The sequence below is a fragment of the Poeciliopsis prolifica genome, unplaced genomic scaffold, assembly GCF_027474105.1.
Source record: "Poeciliopsis prolifica strain line A6 unplaced genomic scaffold, Auburn_PproV2 SCAFFOLD005, whole genome shotgun sequence".
NCBI lineage: Eukaryota > Metazoa > Chordata > Actinopteri > Cyprinodontiformes > Poeciliidae > Poeciliopsis > Poeciliopsis prolifica.
Genome location: NW_026562380.1, coordinates 2,798,169 through 2,821,154, shown reverse-complemented (window position 1 = coordinate 2,821,154; position 22,986 = coordinate 2,798,169). Strand labels below are relative to the sequence as shown.

The window sequence follows — 22,986 nt, the reverse complement described above, 5'->3', positions numbered from 1 at the left end:
CTGGCTGAGGCCCTGTCGGGCGATCCCTGCATGAACTGCAGCTACATGCCCCATGCTGTGAGGGTTGCTCGTCTGGCCCAGTTACGCCCAGAGCGTGACGGTGACCTTCCACCTTCTGGGCAGGTTGCCACGGCTAGGCGCTCTAAGCGCAGGACCGAGGCTGCAGCCTCCGTAGCTCCTCCTAAGAAGAGGCGAGCTAAGTCTGACCAGGGTCTTTCCACGATGGTTGAGCGTTTGTCTGCGGAATTGGCAGAGATGAAGTCCCTTCTTCAGGCACCTCAGAAGGTGGATGTTTCCATGGATGGGTTCTCTTCCCCGCCTATGCCGGAGTTGGCCGTGGAGGAGGATGTACTGTCTTTGGCTGCCTCTGCCTCTCACTTTCGGCATGAGGAGGAAGACGCACAGTCATCCCGCGCTTCGGAGACCGGCTCACGCTCTTCGTCTCAGAGTGCGGCTAGTGGCTCTGGTGGCAGTTCCATGCAGGACGTCATGCGTATGGCCTTGGGGCAGTTGCAGCTGGATGTCCCGCAGATGACGGAGTCCGCTCCTGGCAGTGCTTTTTTCAGGCGCGGACGTGCCCCTACCCCCTTTTCTGTCCCTCCATCGGAGGAGTACCTCAGGGAGTTGCATGCTTGTTGGCGGGACCCTAGGGCCTTTTCACGTCTCTCCGCCGATGGTCGGGTGTTGGCAGCTATGCACGAGTCGGTTACGGCAGGCTTGGATCGCATGCCGGCAGTCGAACCTGCTGTTGCCTCGCTCATCGTGTCCCCTGACGAGGCCCTGCGTGATGATGTTCGGTGCCCGCGGGCTCAATGTCGTATTACGGATGGCTTCCTCTGTAAAGCATATAATGCCGGAGCGCGTGCTGGCCGCCTTGGCAATTCCTTGGCGCACCTCATGTTTGCCCTTTCTGGGTCCCTTCAGGATGCCAGTGGGGCTGATGCAGCTGTTGGCTTTAGCGATGCAGCGCTTCAGGCCTTTGCGTTGATGACCAGGGAGCTTGGGCGTGTGATGTCTTTTCTAGTCCAGGCTCGTCGACAGGTCTGGCTGGCTCAGTCCACGTTGACTGAACCATGCCGTAGGACCCTCCGTGATGTTCCTGTGGTGCCAGGGGAGTTATTCGGTTCTGCTGCCTTGGATGCACTGCAACGTTCTGTTCAGGCGCGGCAGACTAGGCAGCAGCTTTCAGGCCTCAGCAGGGGGATGCCCCCTCCTCCTCATGGTCCGAGGCGCCCGTCGGCTGGCCCCAGCATTCGGCCGCCGCCTCAGGGGTGTGATCGGCCTGGTGGATTTCGGCCTCATGCGGTGCAGCAGAGGTCCAGGAGGGATTTTCGTGGGCCGGTCCGTCAACCAGCCAGGCACTCCCGGGCCGCAGACTTTGGCCGCCCCACCCACAGAGCCCCTAGGGGCCTTGGGAGAGAAAGTGACTCCACCGGGCCGGCCGTCGGACGTTTTTCTCATCGGCAGCTCAGTTACTGGGCTGCTCTTGCTGTGGATCCGTGGGTGGTTGCCACTCTGACCCATGGATACCGGCTACAGTTCCGACGGCGGCCTCACATCTCACGCCGGGTCAGGGAGACCGTCATCACCGACCCGGTGAAAGCTCAGGCCTTGGACCAGGAGCTTTCCGCCCTCCTGGCCAAGGGTGCACTCGAGGCGGTGGATCCTCTGCGGCAACCCAGAGGCTACTATTCGACCTACTTCCTCGTGCCGAAAAAGACTGGTGGATTTCGTCCCATTTTGGACCTCAGGGGTCTCAATCAGTGTTTAAAGGTCCTGCCGTTCCACATGCTCACGACGGCAGAGGTTCTTCGCGCCGTGACGAAGGGGGACTGGTTTACCTCAATCGACCTTACGGACGCCTACTTTCATGTACCTGTTGCGGCAGATCATCGTCGTTTTCTGAGGTTTGCCTATCGGGGTCGCCACTGGCAGTTCCGTGTGCTCCCGTTCGGCCTCTCCCTTTCCCCGAGGGTGTTCACTCGATGCGTGAAGGCAGCCCTCTCTCCTCTGCAGGCCCGTGGCATGAAGGTTATGCCATACCTCGACGATTGGCTTCTTTGCGCCCCATCTCGAGAGCAGGCTTCTCACGATACGAGTCGCCTGCTCGCTCATGTGTCCCGGTTGGGCCTCCGGGTGAACTTGGAGAAGAGCTGTCTGATTCCATCGCAGACAACCACTTTTCTTGGAGTGCGTTTGGATTCTCCCTCCATGATGGCCTACCCGTCTGTCCAGAGGGTGGACAACATTCTCCAGCTGGTGAGTCGATTCAGGCTGGGCAGGGCCCTTCCTTACGTTGCCTTCTTGCAGCTGCTGGGCAAACTGACATCGGTTACTCGGTTGTGCCCTTGGGTCTGCTCTCGCTGCGCCCTTTGCAGAGGTGGGTCAACAGCTGGAACCTGGATCCCAGGCTTCACAGGCACCGCAGGCTCGTGGTGACATGGCTGTGTCTTCGCGCCCTGAGTCCATGGCGAGACAGGACCTATTTGTCCAGGGGTGTGTCCATGGGTGTGATTGTGTGTCGCAGAGAGGTGGTCACGACAGATGCCAGCTCTGTGGGATGGGGCGCTGTGTGGCAACACCAGGCGGTTCGGGGCCGCTGGTGTCCGCGGGATCGCTCCAGGCATATAAATGTGTTGGAGCTGCGTGCTGTACATTTGGCTCTCAGGCATTTTTTGCCCCGCCTGGAGGGGAGACATGTCCTGGTTCGGTCGGACAACACCTCTGTTGTCTACCACATCAACCACCAAGGTGGCACCAGGTCAGCGCAGCTTCTGAAGGAGTCCCAGGATCTCCTGGTATGGGCATCGGTTCCCTGTCCACCCTGCAGGCGGTGTACTTACCGGGTTGTGCAATCAGGTAGCGGACTCCCTTTCCCGACAGGCGCCGGCTCCGGGAGAGTGGTCCCTCCACAGCGACGTGGTCCGCCTGGTCTGGGGCCTTTTCGGTCAGGCGGAGGTCGATCTGTTCGCCACAGAGGCCTCGACTCATTGCCCTCTGTGGTTTTCCCTTACAGGGGCCGCCGGTGCCCTGGGCCAGGATGCCTTGGCCCATCCTTGGCCCAGGGTCCTCCTATATGCCTTCCCACCCCTTTCCCTGATTTGGCCGACTCTTCGGAGGGTGCTCGAGGAGGGCCACAGGATGTTGCTGGTAGCTCCGTGTTGGCCGGCACGACCGTGGTTCCCACTTCTACGGAGTCTGTGTCACGGTGTCCCGTGGTGTCTCCCGCCCAGGAGGATTTACTGTCTCAGTTGGGGGGTCAGATATGGCATCCCAATCCTCACCGCCTCCGGCTGTGGGTGTGGCCACTGGGAGGCTTGAACTGCAGCTGACTGGGTATTCGGCTCCTGTCAGGCACACTATTTTGAGTGCGAGGGCATCCTCCACTCGTCAGCAATATGACAACAGATGGCGTCTGTTTTCCCGGTGGTGTTTTGCCCGTAATGTTGATCCGGTCACCTGTGCGGTTTTCCCACTGTTTTGGAGTTTCTTCAGTCCCTTCTTGATGAGGGCCGCTCCCCTTCGACACTTAAGGTCTATGTGGCAGCTATATCGTCTTGTCATGCTGAGATTGATGGCCGTACAGTGGGGAGCCATAATCTTGTTTCTCTTTTTTTGCGTGGTGCTCGTAGGCTGCGCCCTCCACTGGCCCCGCGAGCACCAGTTTGGGACCTGTCCTTGGTCCTCAGTGCTCTGTGCCACCTCCATTTGAGCCTCTGGTTCAGGCGGACCTCAAATGGTTGTCATGTAAAACTGCCTTTTTGTTGGCTATTGTCTCAGCTAAGAGGGTCAGTGAGCTACATGCTCTTTCTGTCAGTCCATCGTGCCTGAGGTGGAGTTCGGATGGCTCTGGTGTCACCTTGTGGCCGAACCCGGCGTTTGCCCCAAAGGTGTTTTCTCCTTCTTATTGTAACCAGCCGTTGAAATTGGCGCGTTTCCGGCCCATCTCAGGGGACGCTGGTGATGGTCCTGAGTTGCTGTGCCCAGTGAGGGCACTGGAGGCCTATCTTGCAGCCACTGCTGCCTTACGACGTTCAGACCAGCTGTTCTTGTGCTATGGGGGCCCTCGATTGGGTTGTCCTCTGTCTAAACAGCGTCTCTCCCATTGGATTGTGGATGTCATTTGCCACGCCTACGCTGCGGGGCACCATCCCCAGCCAGTCGGCGTGACGGCGCACTCTACCAGGAGCGTTTCCACCTCCTGGGCCGCCTTGAGAGGAGTTCCACTGGAAGCTATATGTGCTGCTGCGTCGTGGGCTTCTCCGAGCACATTCACTAGGTTTTACAACGTGAATGTGGCATCCTCTCATCCTCTGGACCAGGTTCTCTTGCAAGGGTCTTCTGGGCCTTCTCAGTGAGGTGCGTGCTCGGATTCCTTGTGACATCGCTGGTATTCGTCATTCAGTGCTTTCAGCACCGCCCTCTGGCGGTCAGTAGGGATGAAATAGAACGAAAGTTACATATGTAACTACGGTTCTATGAATCCCGGATGACCGCCAGAGCTTCTCTGTCACTCAGAATCCTTGCATTTCGCGAGAAGATTCTGTAGGAACAGAGCATCGGATGACGTCATGCTATATAGCCTCTGATTGATCATCCGATATGTCACAGGTGTGACTCTTTTGGCATTATTACTCGAAACGCGCATGCGCGAAGGGAACATTCAGTGCTTTCAGCACCGCCCTCTGGCGGTCATCCGGGATTCATAGAACCGTAGTTACATATGTAACTTTCGATTTACAATCAGCCTATTAGTTGTTTTCAGGTCTTAAAAGCTGGTGAGGTTTTATTTTCCACCACCAGGGATCAGTATGACAACATCAGAGATCTTTTAGCTTCTGAAGGAAACTGCGGAACATTCCACAGCATAATAATCGGAGCTGCTCACTATCTTCGCAGTTTGATCACTTTTGATAAAATCTCTCTTTGATAATTTATAGCTGTTTTATTTTGTTATATTCAGCCATATACATGCACAAAACATCAGTCTCACAATAGTATATATGATGCTGTAAAATAAAACCTCTCCCTGTCAGTAAAGTTAATTTTGACTGATAATAATAAATGTTTAGGATTATGTGAGTAAAGGATGTAGTTAATTATATGGCTTCTATATCCAGTAGACTCAGTGTTTTGGTTTGGCTACAAGTTGAAGATGGCAAATGTTCACATGAGAAAGTCAGTATTCAATCCAAGCCAAACAAACCTCATGTTCAGTTTTGCATCCTGTTCTTCTCAGATATTCATATGGCAGCATCTCTCTGGCCAACAAAAGCTTCCAAACGAAGAGGCGCTTAATTAAAAAAGGGAGCTGCAAGTTGAGAAAACAACACTCAGACACTTCTCTTTCCAAAAATCTTGTCCTGATTTTCTTTTTCTTTTCTATTTATTCTATTTAACTTTTCAGTAATTTTGATTCAACAAAAAATAGGTTGTGGATGTTAGCATATCATAGAGTGTTAAAAAATATTACTCATTGTTTGGCAACAACTTTTATGGAGGTTATAAGTCCAGCATCAGGGTCTTATGCCATTGAAGCTTTAAAACGGAACATTATGTTCATGTATTTTATCTGTTTGAGAATTATAAGGTTGTGCTTTCTGTTGCAGAGCACTCCTACCCAAAAATATGCTCCATTTCAGGATCTATTATTCCAGGACCAGATTTTAAAATAATCATGCATTCTGATTTGAAAGTGCTTCTTGTGGAAACAAATGTAATCGGAAATGTGGTGTATTATTTGGAGTTCCCTATAAAATGCTCTTTTTAAACCAAATTGCTCATCTCAACCAGTTATTTAAAGAACATTAGTTTGAAAGTTTTATTGGATTAACTTTCATTTTATGACTTTGGGTTTATGAACAAAAGAACAAGATTACTATGTCTCTATTATTAGATTGAGATGGTATATTTTGCATTATAACTTTAATAGCCTCAATTGTAACCCCTTTAACATAAAAACACTGTAAAATGCACATTTTGAAAATTATATATTTCACTCATGGTAGTTATTTTGAATTTGGGTGTTATTTTCTTTAGGACACCAGAAACTCCTATTTTGAAAGAGGCTGTATAAGTAGCTTTTCATATATTTATTTACCATAGTTTTATCAATTCACAGTGAAACATAATCATATAATTAATTCTTATTGTGAAAGTAACTGCCTTTTCTTAATCATTTTAGTTTCAAATTTAGAAATATAATACTAGATATTGCATAAATTCAATTGATGTTTGTCAACTTATTAGTAAGTTGAGAGTTAGTCACATGCCGTCATCAAACATATTTTGATTTCAATTAAAAACTGAACAACATGGTGAAGTCACTGAGTTGAGCTCATGCTTTTTTTTTCTATTTATGATTTTCTGACATGTACAGTCTGATAGAAAAAAAAGCCCTCCCTCTTTAGCAGTTCTAGAGTTTTTAACATAAAAAATGAACATGCTCAAAAATAATTGAGGCACACTGGGGGTTCACTGCACTACCTTCCTCATTGACTCACTACCTGTCGTACGTGGTATGTAATGCAATTTGGCATTGGGTTGATCATGTAACTGAGTTTGTCCTGACAATCTAAATAGAGAGACTGTATTGGCGTTTAATGACATATAAACAATCTACTTATCATCTTAAGTTCTATCTGCTCACAGTTAAATGGAAATCGAAATGAAAATGTTTATGCTTATGCATTCGGCTGTTGCTTTTAATTAAAGCAACTTAAAAATGAGGAACCGTATAGAACTACATCAAAAGCTGATTAATCAATGAGTTGTAAAACGGAGAGTTAACACACTAATGATGGAATAACACTTCAGTTGAGCTGTTAAGGGAAACTTTTAAGAACGAATCAAGATATGTGTTGGCATAGAAATTAGATTTTGTCAGAAATGCACAGCAAAAACGCTTCATGTTTTCATAGAAAATATGTGATGCTCTAGAATTTAAAGAGGGGGTTGCTTTCTTTTGACAATAACTGTACAGAAAAGAATTACATTGCAATTTTCTGTTTTGAAAGTGAAATGCTTTAATTTGACATGACAACTGTTGCATTTGCTATAAAAAATGTGTTAAGTCTGCTACCTGTAACTGTTCATTCAAACTTTCCCTGCTTTTTTATTTTTTATTTTCCTTTATTGCCTTTTAATAACCTCTTATGTCTTTTTTTCATCACTCTTTATTTTTCTGTGTGGAAGTTAACCCTTGTCTGCTGATATTCTTTTTGAAGGTGAGGCTAGTGCGCTCCAATCCCCCTAGCCCGCAGTTCAAAGCTTCTTTCGACGCCTCCTACCAGGTGTACAAACTCTACCAGATGGCCATTCACAAGGATCCTCCTGACAAACCCTCCGAGAGCCAGGTCAGCGGGTGGTGGGCATAGGTCAACCCTCATCTACCCAGAGACGGAGGGACAGAAAGGGCTTGACAGTTTCAGCAATACATTTGGAGCTCGTCTCTAGATTTGTCTTTTGGTGTATACAAATTAGAACTTCAGATCTGTCAAATTATCAAAATGTAAATGTTTGATTTAAATTTGAAAAGGTGAAATCAACAAAATTAAAAAACCTTTTCTAGAAATTCTGACTGAAAAACATTTTTTTTTTGTGAAAGGCAATTTTTAGGAGAAAAATAACCTGAACACAAAAAACTGTTTTTAAATGTGGATTTTTCTAATAGGAAAAAAAAGCTATTAAGCCAACCTTGCCTTATGTAAAAGTATAAAAAAATCCCCTTGTTAATTCACAAATTCAATTACCCACAAAAGCTGAGCTCAAATTCATTTATCACAACCACTGTCTGCCATGTGGATTTGTCATGACTCTTTGGGAAAAAGAGGTTTTTAACCTCAAAGAGACTTTTCTGGTTAAATTAAGTTTGAATAAAAATAAAACAAAAAGAATCGAGAAGCAAATAAACAACATACAGTTTAAGGAAATTCAAGAACTGATGAGATGTTATTTGATATGGGGAAAAGATTACAAAGCAATTAAGAAGACGAGACTCCAGAAAACAGTGGAACATTAAACAGTGTGTATATCAGGACTTCTCAAAAATACTCCAACATTTTGGAGTAATTTTATCAATATCAGTGCCTCATATAGGAGGTCACATATAAACTCTGAACATCTAAAGCTCTGCAGGCTTCACTTGCCTCCATTTATGATTCAACAACAATAAAAAGACCATAAATAGCATCCATTGGAGAGTTCCAAGGTATAGGTGCCTCAGGTACTTCAGGACCTGTATGATTTGTAGTAATTGATGAATCCATTAATTGGTTTTAGGTTATGCAGCATGACAGTGACTAAAGGGCATCTGCTAGACCAAAGATTGAAAGGATTTGGAGTGACATAGTCAAAGTTTTGACTGAAATCTGAGAGAGATGCAGCAGCATGCCCTTATGCAGCCTGTTCCACCTCAAGCAGCCTTAACGGGCTGAATTTAAACTGTAAATGAGAATTCCTCTACTGCCATATAAAAACAAATAGCCAGTTATTACCAACCAGGGGGTGGCACAAGCAGCTAATGTTTGTTCACACACAGCCAAGTTGGTTTGGATATCTTTTGTTACTCAATGAATTAAATATTTTTAACTAAAAAAAAAATAAAATCATTGTTGAGAGTGGTGTTTGTCTAAATCTGTTTCTGTATCAGGGTAGTAACTCAAGCGTTGTGCCTTTATTTAAAAGTCCTTTGTATCCAAACTACAATCAAGTTTTAATTTCTTTCCGAGTGCATCTATTCTTACCTTGATGTTTTTTGATGGTCACTATGGGGGTCTCTGGTATTAAAGAAGAGAATGTTTCAGTCTGTCTGGAGTGATCTCTAAAATTTCTGCTGTCCTGGACCACAGACACCATATTGCGTCTCGGGTTTCTCCAAGCGATTTGAGAGAAAAACCGAGTAGTGCACTAGCCTCATCCTCAAGTTTCTCATTAGTCTCAGAATTTGTTTTCAAGCTTCTGTAGAAGTTTGCACCTTGCTCAATCACTAAGACATTGTTGCATATCTAAAGATACGAAAGCACTTATTTGCTAACTGTGCATCCCTTCATCCTTGTTTGTTTGTTTTGTAACATCTTTCCTAACTGTTCATCGTCTTCAAATTTATTGTCAATCCTCATAAACCCCAATGCACTCCACCTTGTCTCCTCCACGGCTTGTGCTTGAAGGTGAGGCTAGTGCCGGTGAACTTTGAGGACCCCCAGTTCTCTGCATCGTATCAACAATCGGCGGCACTGTACGCCCGCTACCAGATGGCCATTCATGGTGATGACCCAAGTGAATGTAGAGAGAGTGAGGTACTGCATGATTAATATCCCTCACCTAATTGGAGGTTACTGTGGATGCTTCTAACAATATCCTGCTACCTTATTTTTATTTTTACTTGTATTTCAGATTGTTGGTATAAACAGGCACTTTAATAAGGTCCAACTATATACAGAATTATATTAGCTATGACAAGTTAAGTCTGTGTTGACAAGATGGTAATAAGGAGGTTAGAGACTTTACCTTCAGCACTTTCTTGCAGATATCACACCATAAAAATGTTTACAAACCAATTCATTTATTAATCTCTAATCTTGAAACATACTGTAACATCAGCCAATTTATTATTACAATGGTAGTGAAAAAATCCCTATGTTTGGAATGGGAGTTAGTTCAGAGGTAGGCATGGAAGCAGGTTGGTTTTGTGTCTGGTGAATAACTTCCAGGTTGATTTGGCATGAGGTTTGGTAGAGTTACACATCATCATCCTTTATTATCTTTGTATGTATGACTTTGGGATGTTTTTTTTTTTCAGTTGAAATTGGAAATTGGTAAGGTTCATCAATTTCCACATGCCTAAGTTTGTGATGGTAGGAGAATAATGGCTTTTTCAGCATCACTCCGGAACAACCAGTTGGCATGTAAATATAGTCTAATGGTTGCTATGAACACCATAATCTTTTTTTTTTATAATATTTTTTTACTGTTTTTACTATCCTAATCTCTTTACAAGACTTTATTTTGTTAATCGTTAATGCTGATATGAGTTCCTGAAAACATCTGAGTTTAAATTTAAAAAAGTTTCAGTTTCATTGAATTTGAAGGGCATTTAACTAACTAATAATTGTTACATATAATGTTGTTAAAAATAGTAATTTTCCAACATTTGACATTGTCCCCCATTGCAAAAATGTGCTCAAATCAAAAGTTTCACTTTTCTAAAAAAACTTTTTGTGTGTTATGATGCTAAGTAAAATCTAAATTTCTGTAGAGACCTCTAGAAATATTTATCAGGGTCAATAAATCTGGCTGACACCAAATAAACAGTTCAAGTTCAATCAACACATTACATTACTGTGTCTTATAATTAAGACACAGAAAACCATATTGTAACTTATTTGGTGTGTAAGCTACAATGTAATTTATTTCTGTGTAAAATTATTCTAAAAGTTTGCTCAAGATCCAGAAATCCCATCCAACCTAAGTGGGCCTTTTATCCCTCTAGGGTGGAAAAACAGCCCTCTCCACCCTTCTGCCAACAGGCTGAGGTAAATATACAAAATTCTACAGCTTGTAAAATAAGGTAATTAATAAATAATGAAGGCTGTCAGATTGGGCAGACAGTGTCAGATTCCTGTCTGGTGCCATAGCACTAACTCTATTAAAAGGTATTATGTGTGAATAGCTGCAGCTCGATATATATGTAGCATAAAGGTGTGGAACTGCATCAGTGACTCTGCTCCCTGGAGGTTTTTTTGCACTGATTTTTTTTTTCTTTTTCATTTAATTGGTTTTCCATGCTGGATATGTTCTGAATATAGAGGTATAAGTATGGGGTGAATTATGGTTGGGTTAATTTCATTTAAAGAACACTTCTTCATTTATATTCCTCAGGTGTAGCTTTTATAGGGGACTATTGATTCATTCTGTTTACATAATATTGACCCACTTTCAATGGGACATGTATAGGTTTTAAGGTGTTTGCACTGCAGGAATATTTTTCCAAGAATCAAGGTAGTTTTGTAGATTAGTTCCTTCATCTGTAGGAACCAGGTCCAAGCTAGGCTAGTGAAGTAAATTTATGACAGAGAATGGCCCTGTTTGGGAGGATGTACATGCTGAAAGAGCATGGATGCGTTTTGTTGTTCTTTGGGATGTGTTTTGCATGTTAATACACATCTGATGCCGCTTTTCTCAGAAATGGTAAAGGCAGAGCTTCAGATTTGTGTTTGCAAGTCTTCCTGCTGTAAAACTGGAGCGTAACAAATAAGACGAACTGAAACAAAACAGACTGCAAGAATAAAATGTTGTGTTAACATGCAAACCTGCTGTTTTTCTGTTTGAGCTCTGTTATTAATTTGTACAGTTTGATCTGTTATAGTTGCCACTCAGAGCAATTTTTTTCTTTTCTTTTTTTCCTTTTTTTTTTTTACAATGTTTTACAAAATCTACAGATTTTATTTTTGACTCATCAAAGTCCAAGTTTTTATTTCTGTTTTTTTTTTTAGATAGAGAGCTTATCAGGATTTGTATGCGGTCTGAAAAATGCTGGAAATGTTTCACAGCTTTTTGTTTGCTTTTATTTACAAGTAAAGTGGATAAATAAATCAAATATCTGCCATAGATTTGGATTTTCAGTCTTGTTGAAATAGACAGAGAATTCTGGTAATTTGATTCTGAAAAAGATAGCATGAAATAAATCTTTCTACAATGCCTTCTTGCTTGCTTTGTATTTAGTGTAGAATTGGTCTCATTTTGTACAGCATTTTTGGTTATAATTAATATGGTTCTGAGCCAGTCGACAATAAAAAACTATGTGTTTGTGCTGAGTGAAGTTAACCCTACCCAAAAGTTTTCAATATTTAGAAATTTTAAGGTCCTAACAGGGGGAAGTGCTTTGTTTGTATAAGGATGTATGCATTTCCTGGCGAGGCATGACTGGAAAATAGCCAAAAAAATTTCCTCTTCATCTAATTTTAGTTTCCTGACAGAAATGAAGCACATACCAGCAATTATTTAGATAGGCATGCATGCACACATGAAGTCAAACAGTAAGTTGCTTAATGGTCTTAACTGTTTCACTGAGCTGTGACTCTTGAGTACCTGCACATGTGGGAATCATTGTCAGAAAAACAAATCCTGCTACATCTGCATTTGATGTAAACAAAAACTCCTGAAAAAAATGTCTGGGCAGGAAAAATTAGTAAAATAACAAATGGAAAAAAATAACTATTTTCAACACATTGGTGTACAATAAGGACATTCAGCAGAACTCAGCAACCAAGTTTCCACTGTAACTCTACACTGGTTTGTTTTTACCACTCTCTGAGCTTTGCATGATATTACAAGTCTCTGTAACTTATTTGTATATACGTTAAGCAAAGCTGTAACCAAAGAGAACAAAATATTAACAGATTGTACTGGCATAACTAGTTCTACTTATGCCTGTACATAACTCATACAGGCATATTGTCACTTATAAGTGCAGCAATTTGACTGTACAAAGATCACACTGATGAGAGAGGTTGAAGTAGCAATTAGGCTGAAGCAGATGTGTTTGTTTAAATGTACTGTATGTGTGCAAGAACACAACCGTGTGTGCTTGCAATGGCTGCTTGCGAGCTTTAATTGTACACACATGGGTGTTTACTGTAAGAAAGGGAGAGTTGAAGAGGAAGAGATGGACTCCATGTGTGGATGCACATGAGGATGTTCCATCTGCTGCTTCATGGATTGACTCTGTATCTGATCAGAGAAAAAAAAGTTGATGCTATTCAAGTTATGCAGAAATCCTTCTTTTCTTCCTCCATGCCAGTTGACATTGCCTTTGCATAAACGTCATATCTTGCAGTGGCTGTGACAGTGTAGATTTACATTTCTGGGTTAACCTTGCAGGTGGTATAAGGAGGAGGGGGAGGAAGAGAAACTGAGAAAAGGTATTTAGAGCTGAGGCACATTCCACATATCCATTTGGATGCATTAAAAGTTTTAAATGCATAGTTAACATTTAGCTTGTGGCTTACTAAACGGTACAGTATTCAACCACAAATTAATTTTTGGTATTTCTGTCTCACTCACACACATACTGTAGCCAGTAATTTTGTAAGGCCCCAATAAATGATGTCATCTAATAACTGCAGCTGTTTTGCTGTTGGTAAACCAGCCTCCCTCCCCCCCAGTTTTAACAAATGTTTTATTTGTGCCTTTCAGCTATGCTGCACATTGGATGTTTTACAGTTAGTAATTTGACTGGCAGAGCCAGGAGAGGAAAATTACACTTTACTTACATCTTGATGAGCTCTTCTGCACAACAGCAAAGCTGACTCAATAGAATTAGTTTCCACATTTCAAAAAGTAGTTGTTTGCAGCATTTTTTTTCTATGAGTACTACTCTTATTAGGCTTGTATGCACATTATAAAGCACCAGTTAATGTTTAATAATATGACAAATATGCCAATTACTTTCCCTGGATGACATATTTGGTAAATTAATGTGCATTAAATTCAGATTATAATCATATTTGTCTTACATTTAAGCAGTTTCTTTCATTTGTTCATGTCTTTTTAATGTGGTACACATTGAAGTTGTGTGTAAAAGCACTCTGTAGCATGTTTAGTTTTGCCTTTGCTTCTCACACTTTAAATGGCTTTTAAAACTTGCATTTAGTTTGTTACGATTTGTAGTTTATGCCTGTAGAGTTTAGAATAATCAAAGTGTATTGTAGTTTTGGAAATATTACAGCAATAAAAAACAAACAAAAAATAAATGTTCACATTCTTGCGGTATCTGGCACAACAGGAGACTTTAACATGCTTAGTGATTAGTTTAGCTAATGACTGTTTGACCTCTTGGGTTCACTCAATGTATAGAACATTGAAGTTGCAGCCCAAGATAATTGAGGGCTACTAGTTGTGGATCAAGAAACAAGCTAGCAGTGACACAAAAGTGACAAAGTTGCAACCTAAATTTTTCAAATTACTGCATGCATATTAAGTAACAATATCTAAATTTGCACAAAATGTGCTTCATGTATGGACCAATGTGAAATGATGGAAAACTGTGACAAAAGAATAACCTCTTAGCATTAAGTAATAAAGTTTGTTCAATGTCATTGGTGCTCAAAACAGCTGTGGCTGACAAATGGAGGAACGCTCTCTCTTTTGGAAGAGTTGGGGATTTTGGCAGTAAATAAACTTAGTCATTATGTAAACTCTTAGTGTGTGAAACAGCTTTGGACAATATGAAACCGAGCATAAATTATGCCTCCTGTTATGAAACTCTTATCTGCAGCCTTTTTGTCCATGTGTTTTATATTTTTATAGTTGTTTTTGTGTGACCTGCTCAACACACATCAAACTTTAGATTATGAAAATAAACAAATAAGAGTCACATATTATGCGTTCGTGAAATGGAGTGCGACAGTATAAAAGTGAAAACTGTCCATCACTGCTATGTTTGTAGGTTTGGAACGGATAATCTTCAAGGAGGCAGAGTTTGTTTTCCTGCCCAAAGGCCAATACTACTGTAAACACACCATTCTCAATTCCTCAGCTAAAAAGAAGCACAGGAAATATTATAGATAATAGACCAAAGATGCTTATTTCCAAACACAGAGACCCCCACTGTAATTGTTATCTGCTGTGTGTTTTAACATACTTTGAGAGATGAATTTCTGACGTTGGCAGCGCTGCTTATTTTAGCTGTCATTGTGTCCTCTCCTAGACTGCAGGTCTTGGCTGAAAGGGTAAATGTTTTCATTTGTGTAAATAAAGGCTTCTTTTATGCCTGTACAGAATGGAAGGTTCTGTGAGCCAGGAGAAAATGGAAACGGATAAACAATATAAGACTGCAAAGGAGATGTGTATGGTTTTCATTTGTGCCTATTGAAAAGAGTTGGTGACCTAGAGAACTAACAGTTTCTATCTTTTCTCTCTGTTCTCCCCACAGTTCCGGAGATTTCTTTGTGATTCACCACTAGAGGTATGTATTTTCTTTAACTTGTTGACAGTTAAACAAAACCTTTTTCAAAATGTTTGTGTTTGTCCATATGTGTTGTCTGGAAGGATTTGCTCCATGTGTTCAAAGATTAAATGCTTTTTATGGTCTTACACTTCTCAATTAAAAAACAGAACTATCCTAATGAAAACAACTGTTCACCAGTTTTCCTGGTCTACCACATATGTTTCCTTTGCTTGCTCTCCCCCAATGAGCCTTCAGCTGGATTGAGTGGGGTTAAAATATTCAAGAAGGGGATTTTTTGCATATTTGGGGTGCTACTTTAGCCTCACCTAAGTAGAAGGGGGAAAGGAAAACTGGGAATGTGGTCTCCAGATTGCACAAGTTGAATACTACTGCATTCAACTTGAGGACCTCAGAGCAGATTTTGCTCTTTTATAGAAAGAACATACCACTACCATTACGTTGTGTTGTGAGACATAAATTATGAAGAAATGCATTGATTTTTATGGCCATCAGTTTCAAGTATTACATTGCCAATGATAATTTTACATGCACTCATACAGTTGACCTGTTCATAGTTCAGTATTCTCAGATTTTTGTGAAACATAGCTCCAATTTACTTTCTGAAGTTAGACTTTTTTCATGGAGCATATTTAAAGTATTTGAAAGGAAATGGAACTTGAAGAGCTGAAATACGTTGCCAAAATGCAATGCCACTTGACTTGTGTTTGTAAAGCACCTAAACCATTAAGTTTTTGTGTTTCTGTTGATTATCAGGTTCTTCTGTAGTGCTGACATATTTTAGGCTAATAACTGCCTACTAAAATAGGCAGTTAGTAGCATTCCTATGTGGGGGTCTCAAGTATATGAGGATTTTAGCCAAATATGTTATCGTTGGAAATACTAGCAGTCTACTGAGGTCAGCAAGAATATAATATTAATTTAGGGCTTTTGAAGACACATTTTAATTGTTCTTCTCCCTGTGTCTGTGGAATTAATGTACCACAGACAACTTTAATTACTTTTAAAAATTTGAACTGAGTCTAAAATTTTGAGTTTATGATGAATTTTCACTAATCCAAAGAGAAAAAGTATAAACACACCCTCAAAGATACACACCCACCTCACGTACTTGTAGGAATATCATTTAGCAAGTTGCAGCGTAACCAGACCAAAATGGTTGAAACTTGGACACTCAGTTGTGTCCAAGTTGGAGGTAGTCCCTCCGTCATTATTCTGTTTTCTTTATGCTGTTAATCATAACCATTGGCAGTGAAACACAACCTCAGCATAATGCAACCATCACTACGTTTGACAGTTTGTGCAACGTTTCTACATTTGAAAATCTTAACTCAATTCTTTCAACTATACTTGTGATTGTTACCAAGCTCAGTCTTTACGCACCAAAAATATTCCATGTCTGCTTCTAAGGTCAATATATAATTAAAATCTTACTCATTTTAAAAGTTAGCTATTTAGGTTATTTAAAATGAAGAAAAATTACTCAAGAGAACATAGTTTTAAGCTTCTGTGTTTTCATTGCAGGATATGAACACACAAAAGACCCGGTGAGCTCTGTCATTGAGAAACACCAGTGGCCCTGTTGGGTCAGGACAATTACAGCAACAATTAGACCCCAAGACGGGTACTTATTAGAGCCACTTTAATAGGTTTGACGTCCAGAAGCACATTCAAACAGACGGACACAAACACAGTCACTCCGTTTTGTCCCGTGTGGCCCCTCAGGTCTTCACTAATGAACATCATTAGTGTTTATAGGAAACAAGCTTTTATCACCTCGTCAAAGCTGGCGACCAGGCACTCTGAATTACACAGTTCAGCACACATACAGATACGTGTTCACGCAGTGGCATGCTGCCTAACACATTTTTCTGCCTGGACTGTCTCCTCCCCTCCAAATGGCCATCTCCTTTTCATTTTGCCTCCTCTTGCACAACTTGGTTTTATTACTTTCGACAATCTCCTTCTCCATCTCCTCCCGTTTCTCTCCAAGTGTTGAATTATCATGCATAAAAATCTGCACTGCTCTGCGTGTTGTTCTCCATCTGTCTCTAATCTGAGAGCTATTAGAGCACACACATATACACACAGACGCTCGCCACATGGACCTCCAAACCGTGTGGTTCAGCTCACATGTAAACCTGCATCTTTAAAAGTGTTTGCAAAAACTGCACAGCCCCACAAATGCAGCTGCAGCTGTCTGACCTGTGTGTTTATTTGTTGCTGTGTTTCATTTATTCTGAATTGCAGAGGATTCATGGTAAAATCCAGGTATTTAACAACACCTGGATCTTTCCTTCCTCTCGTTTCACAGCACATTTACATTAGTGCCATGAGAGGAACAGTGGCAACTCTCAAATATAATGAGGAGTAGTCATGCTGAGTTTTGCGAAGCTGGAGGTGGCTTAAATTTTATAAGCTGGACTGAACTCGAATTCCTGCATTATGTGCTCTCTATCTAGAGCTTTTTCTCAATTTGTCTGTCTGAGCACTTAATACTAAGGTTAGTAGATGATTCATCATCCTCTCAGTGGTTTGTTCAGTGAGATCCTCTGTGTTTTTGTGGAACTTTTGTAGAGCATGGCCTGAAACCTCAATGAGAAATAAAAGTATTTACTGTATTTAAAGTAAGAAATTAGCTCCACAAGATCTTTGAAAAACATTCGACCACCCTGTATGAAAAAGAAAATTAAGTATGGAAACATTTGCAAATTATGACCGTACTTTTTGTAGCATAAAAATTCAAATATCTAAAAGTAAAGATTTCTTTTTATTGGTTTATGTTAAAGTTGTATACTTTGACGTACTCCATTCAATTTAAACATACAACTTTTTGTGTTTAGATAAAAATCATAAACTTTAAAAGCATTCATTTCACTGGATTTTAGGCATAAAGACCTATAAGTTTCAAACTTTTCCTGTGGTTTCTAAACTTTGGATGATCTAAACAGTGTTTTAGCTGCCAATGAAGCCATTGTTTACCATACAGCAGGCTGTTATAAAAATATAAATGTGACAGCATAGTCACACGATACATTCCTAGAACTGCAGACAGACCACAATTCTAAAACACTGCATAAAATCAACATCATTATTCACAACTCATACTTCTGTTTGCTAATTCTACTGAAGGAATCCAGTGAAATAGAAAAGAGCTCAAACAAAAGCACAGATGTGAGATGAGAATCGAGTGAAATTGCATAGGAAGGGGATGACCAGGCTGCAAGATAAAGATGCTACTAAGCACTATAACTGCACAGAGCTCAATTAAATACAATCACTATCAAAGTTTTTTAAATTACTTTTGTTCCCTGAACATTACTTCGGACACAATCAAAAGGTTGAAACCACCATGGTGTTCACCTACCTCTCCGCTCTGTTCTGCATGCTGCCCACATGTTCTTGTGTTTCGGCCATATGTCAGTGATTTGGGGCTACTGGGAAAGCTGGCAGGTGGTTTGAAGTGTTCAAGGGAATGTTGAGATTGTTGTCACAGTGGCAAGGACATGACTATTAAGCTGTCGTCTGAGGTGCCATGCAGGTCAGTCAGATGAGATCTGAAGTGGACAGTGCATGAGTATTTATAATAACATTCAGGCTCAGACAGGCGTGTGTACTCCAGGTGAGGCGAAACAAACCAGTTTGTGTTCTTTTCCATTACTTAGAGCTTGTAAATGACCGAGTGGGGCCTCTGACACAGACTCCAGTGTTTTTGGAGTAACTGTTGGCTGGAAATAACAAGCTGCTCTATAAACAGATAGTTGTGCCTGACTCTGGTGTGAATGGTGTTATAAAGGTGATCAGACCCGTGACCGGCTACATCTAAGAAAACCATCAGCTCTGCTGGGAGTGTGTATTTCAGTCTGTGTGTCTTATTTCTGTTTGGTCAGGTTTAATTTGGTCAGAATGCGGCCCCAGCGGATCCCCGGATTACTCAGCCAGCTCTCTCTGTGTTGTGATAACTGGCAGTGTCTGCTGCTTAACTGCGTCCAGATGAATGTTGGCTCAGGAGCAGGATCCTGTTACTCGTGCACTGAAGAAAGACGCACACACACACACACACACACACACACACACCACACACACACACACACACACACACACACACACACACATAAATACTCCAAGTTAACATGACTTTTAACCCTAACCCCAAGCCTCTGGTCTTAAGCCGCAGGGATAAAAGCGCAAAAGTAGTTTGATTGAAAAACCCAGCATGCAGATTCTTATGAGAAACAGTGTGTCTGTGAAAAACGTAAGCGTTTTGTTAATAGGGTAGACTCGAGCTCACGGGTGCACACCTACACCCACATTCTTCGGTGCCACATGGAATGAGTGAACGCAGATATATAGTAGAAAGCTTGGCAGCATGCCACAACCGCTTGGTGGAATGGGTTTTGCTCACGCAGGTTCTTTTATTAAAAAGTCCTCTCCTGGAGAGTTTCTGTGGTCAGCCCTTCACGTCACCCAGCCGCAACCCCTCCTTGCTCCAGCTTTCACTCTACATTTGGGAACCATTAGCAGGCTAAATGGGAGGCTACTGTACACACCCACTCATAATGCACAAGACTTGGCCGAGAAATGCAGCAGTTATAATACAGATGTGTGAATATATATTTAAGATTTACACTGGAGCTTTGTTTTTTTTCAGTTTGCTTCATTATAACCACAAAATCCAATGTGTTTTGGTGGTTTTAATATAGTAGACATAGACAATCTCAGTACACATGCAGCTTGTGAATGGCATCATTAAGACCACAACAGGCAGGTTAGGTGAAGTTGTGGAAAATTCAATGTAGGGTTAAGTTGTCAATATCCTGAGCCTTCAATATTTCTATAGAAAGATTATGGCTCAGCTGCAGACCTACAAATATGAGTAAAGAGAGCAATCAGAGAAGCAACCATGGTAACTCGGGAGGAGCTGCAAAGATTCACAGCTCAGAATGAATTATTTGTAACTCAACAGTTATTACTATTTGCATGTTCCTAAACAAGCCACCTGTGAAATATGGTGGCATTTTTATGCTATGTGGATGCTTTTCTTAAGAAAGAACAGGGAAGCTGGTCATGTTGGGTAGAGAAAATTATTAAAAAATGTTTTTTGTTATTAAGGACTGATAGAGGTTCATTTTCTAGCGGAACAATGACCTTAAATTATTTTCATTAATCTGTTCCTTTCCTTTATTCCTGTTTTTGTTGATATTATTTCTCCAGGCAGAACGTTCTCCAGATGGACCGGAGATGGGATACGGCTCCTTCCACCAACAGTACTGGCTGGATGGACGCATCGTAGCTGTGGGAGTGATTGACATCTTGCCGACATGTGTGTCGTCTGTCTACCTCTACTACCACCCAGACTTTACATCGCTGTCTTTAGGGTCCTACTCTGCTCTCAGGTCAGTAATTCCTGGACAACAGAGAGATCTTTGCTTGCGGAGGAAAAACTTAACACCAGCCGTTATAAATGATTAACTTCTTTTGTTGATCTCTCTTCTGCCTTTCAGCTGAAATTTTTTCTTTTTCTATTTGAGCTGTTGAACTGTTTCCCACATCATAGGCTCTGTTATGCTTTAGGTAAAACAAAAAAAGAGGCCCTTTCTTCAGAGTTGATTGGTTGCGGCAGTGCTCTGTTTGTGGTTCAGCTGACGACAGCTCTCTCCTCCAAGCTGAAATATAAGAACGCAATCACACCCTATAGGCACACACATCCTGCATTTCCTGTAAGATGTAATTCAATAATGTGAGAAAGACTTTTTAAAATATTTGTCCTCAGAGGTCGAAGACAGAGGTATGTGTGCGTCATTTTCAGAGGTTGCAATCTGAGCTTTGGGTGTCTGGGCGTAGGTACAGATGTAATCTTGAACTAAATCAGCAAAGCAGAGGTCAAAATATTTGCTGCTGCCTGCATAGAGGTAATTCCGTGGTCATCCTGATCTCACAGTCTCCCATCACTTATTATTTTAAGAGCCTGAGTCTAAGCGTAACACAGTCAGCTCTGTGTGGAGGGAGCCAGCGGGACTGAAATCCTTCCCCTTGTTTACAGACACCAGTCCGATCTTTTGATCTGCTCTGGACACTCGAGTCTGCTTGGCTTACAGACTGCCTCTACAGCCTGCTGCACAGAATTTACATGTTTTCCAAAGCACTTTTTACTCATTCTGATTAAGTATGTCTTCGAGGAAGCCCATGTACACACACTCATTCTCTGTTGTCAGCCCACAGCTGACAACACCTCAGATTTAATGTACTGTAGTGCCTCATCTGTACATTGCAGAGGTTGTTCTGCCTGCTTCTCTGTCACTCATTTTCTTTAGTTTAGGGGTGTAACACTGATGATCCATCAGTTTGATAAAAGCCTCCATCTTTGCCATTGATCTGAGTACCAGAGTCTACTCTGACCCTTCTTTCAGTCAGCCTCAGTGTCACATCTCGTAGACGCATAAGTGTGACTTGCTTAAGTATTCATACCAACTTGAACTTTTTGATATTACCACAAATTTGATTGTACTTCATGTGCTAGACCAACAAAAAGTGGGAAAAAGGGAAAATCATTCTAGATTTGCAGTTCGTTGTATATATAAAACTGAAAAGTGTGGTGTGATTTTTGCTATTCAGCCCCATGACTAAATATGTTAAGCCATCTTTTTTGCTGTAGTTACAGCTGGGTCTATTCACAAATTTCCAAGTCTTAGAGAAACCGATTTGAAATGGATTCATGTCTGAACTTAGATTAGTCCATTCTGACACATGAATATGCTATCATTTATACCTTTGCATAGTAACTGTGGCTGTATGTGTAAGGCTGTTCTGCTGGAGGCCAACCTCCACTTCAGCATAGTGCTTATGCTACTATGCTCCCCGGTGTTATTAGCACCGGATGTGCAGTGTTAGGTTTTTCCACTCATAGCATTTTGAATCTATACCAAGCAGTTGAACTTTGGTCTTGTCTGATTAGAGAAGCGTCTTCTTTATGTTTGTTGTGTCAAGTTAAAGGCTTAAGAAAATTAAAACGGGTCATTTTCTCTCGTCACTCTTCCGCAAAGGTCAAATTTGTGGAATGTGTGTCTATATTTTTTCCAGTGACAGATTCTTCATCTGAGCTGTGGCTCTTTGCAGCTGCTCCATAATTACCATTAACTGTTTCTGTGTCTGATCCACTTCTTTCCCTCCTTTCAGATTGGGTGGATTTTCAGTAGTGCCACAGTCTTTTCATTTTTACATGACAGGTTATGGAGTGCTGAGAGATGTGCTATCCTAAGATAGAATTGTTCTCAGGTGGGCTTTATTTACTAGTAAGGTAACATCTTGAGGCAAGTGTATTGAATTTCATATATAGCATCAAGTTTTTGGGTAAGAGGGTGAAAACTTGTGAAAAACACTTTATAGTGTAGAATCTGTGCAGCCACAGTAATTGTTTTCCAGATGTTGTAATACTGTTTGACTCAGCATTTAAAAATCACTAAAGGTGTTCATAAAAGGAAATGCTTATTTATCCTATAATCATATTCTGTGTCAGGTGTGCTCTTGTTCATTTGATCTGTTTTGCATTTTTTTGCATGTAATTCAGTTGTGAAACAGAAGGGGGAGACACTGAGATCTTTCATACATACAAGGTTTGCTTACTGTATCTCAGGCCTAAAAGACACAGAGAAGAGCAGAAACAAAAAGTTGCTTATTGAGGTTCTTGTGGTGTGAAAAATTGCTGTGTTTTAAAAGACATGTTATTTTAAAGCAAGATTCACTTTTGCAAAATTCACATTTAAAACAGCTTCCATTTAGGTAAAACAACTTTGTGATATACTGACTCCAATGTAATTACTGATATGTTTACAATAGCCTCTGTGTGCTTTCCAATTTCTTTTTTCTCGCTTTATGATTCAGATTCAGGAAGCAGATAGATGATATTTTATAGTTTTCAGAAGGAAATGCTTTTGCATGCACTGCAGATCTGCAGCCAGCTCCTCGTGGTATGCTCTGTTTTAGGCCCTTTGTGTGTATATGCACATCAGTATGAGGGAAGC

At 41.4% G+C, this 22,986-nt stretch overlaps 1 protein-coding gene across 2 annotated transcripts in view; it reads left to right on the top strand.

Annotated features, from left to right (window-relative positions):
- LOC129359707 (arginyl-tRNA--protein transferase 1) overlaps window positions 1-22,986 on the top strand; it is a 62,331-nt gene that overhangs the window by 14,630 nt on the left and 24,715 nt on the right. The window contains exons 7-9 of one of the 2 annotated variants that reach the window (XM_055029526.1): window positions 9,168-9,296; window positions 14,933-14,965; window positions 20,180-20,361. In XM_055029526.1, the coding sequence (XP_054885501.1) occupies window positions 9,168-9,296; window positions 14,933-14,965; window positions 20,180-20,361 (344 nt within the window). Of the gene's footprint in view, window positions 1-7,226; window positions 7,356-9,167; window positions 9,297-14,932; window positions 14,966-20,179; window positions 20,362-22,986 lie in introns of both variants that reach the window. The other variant, XM_055029525.1, reaches the window with a different exon arrangement.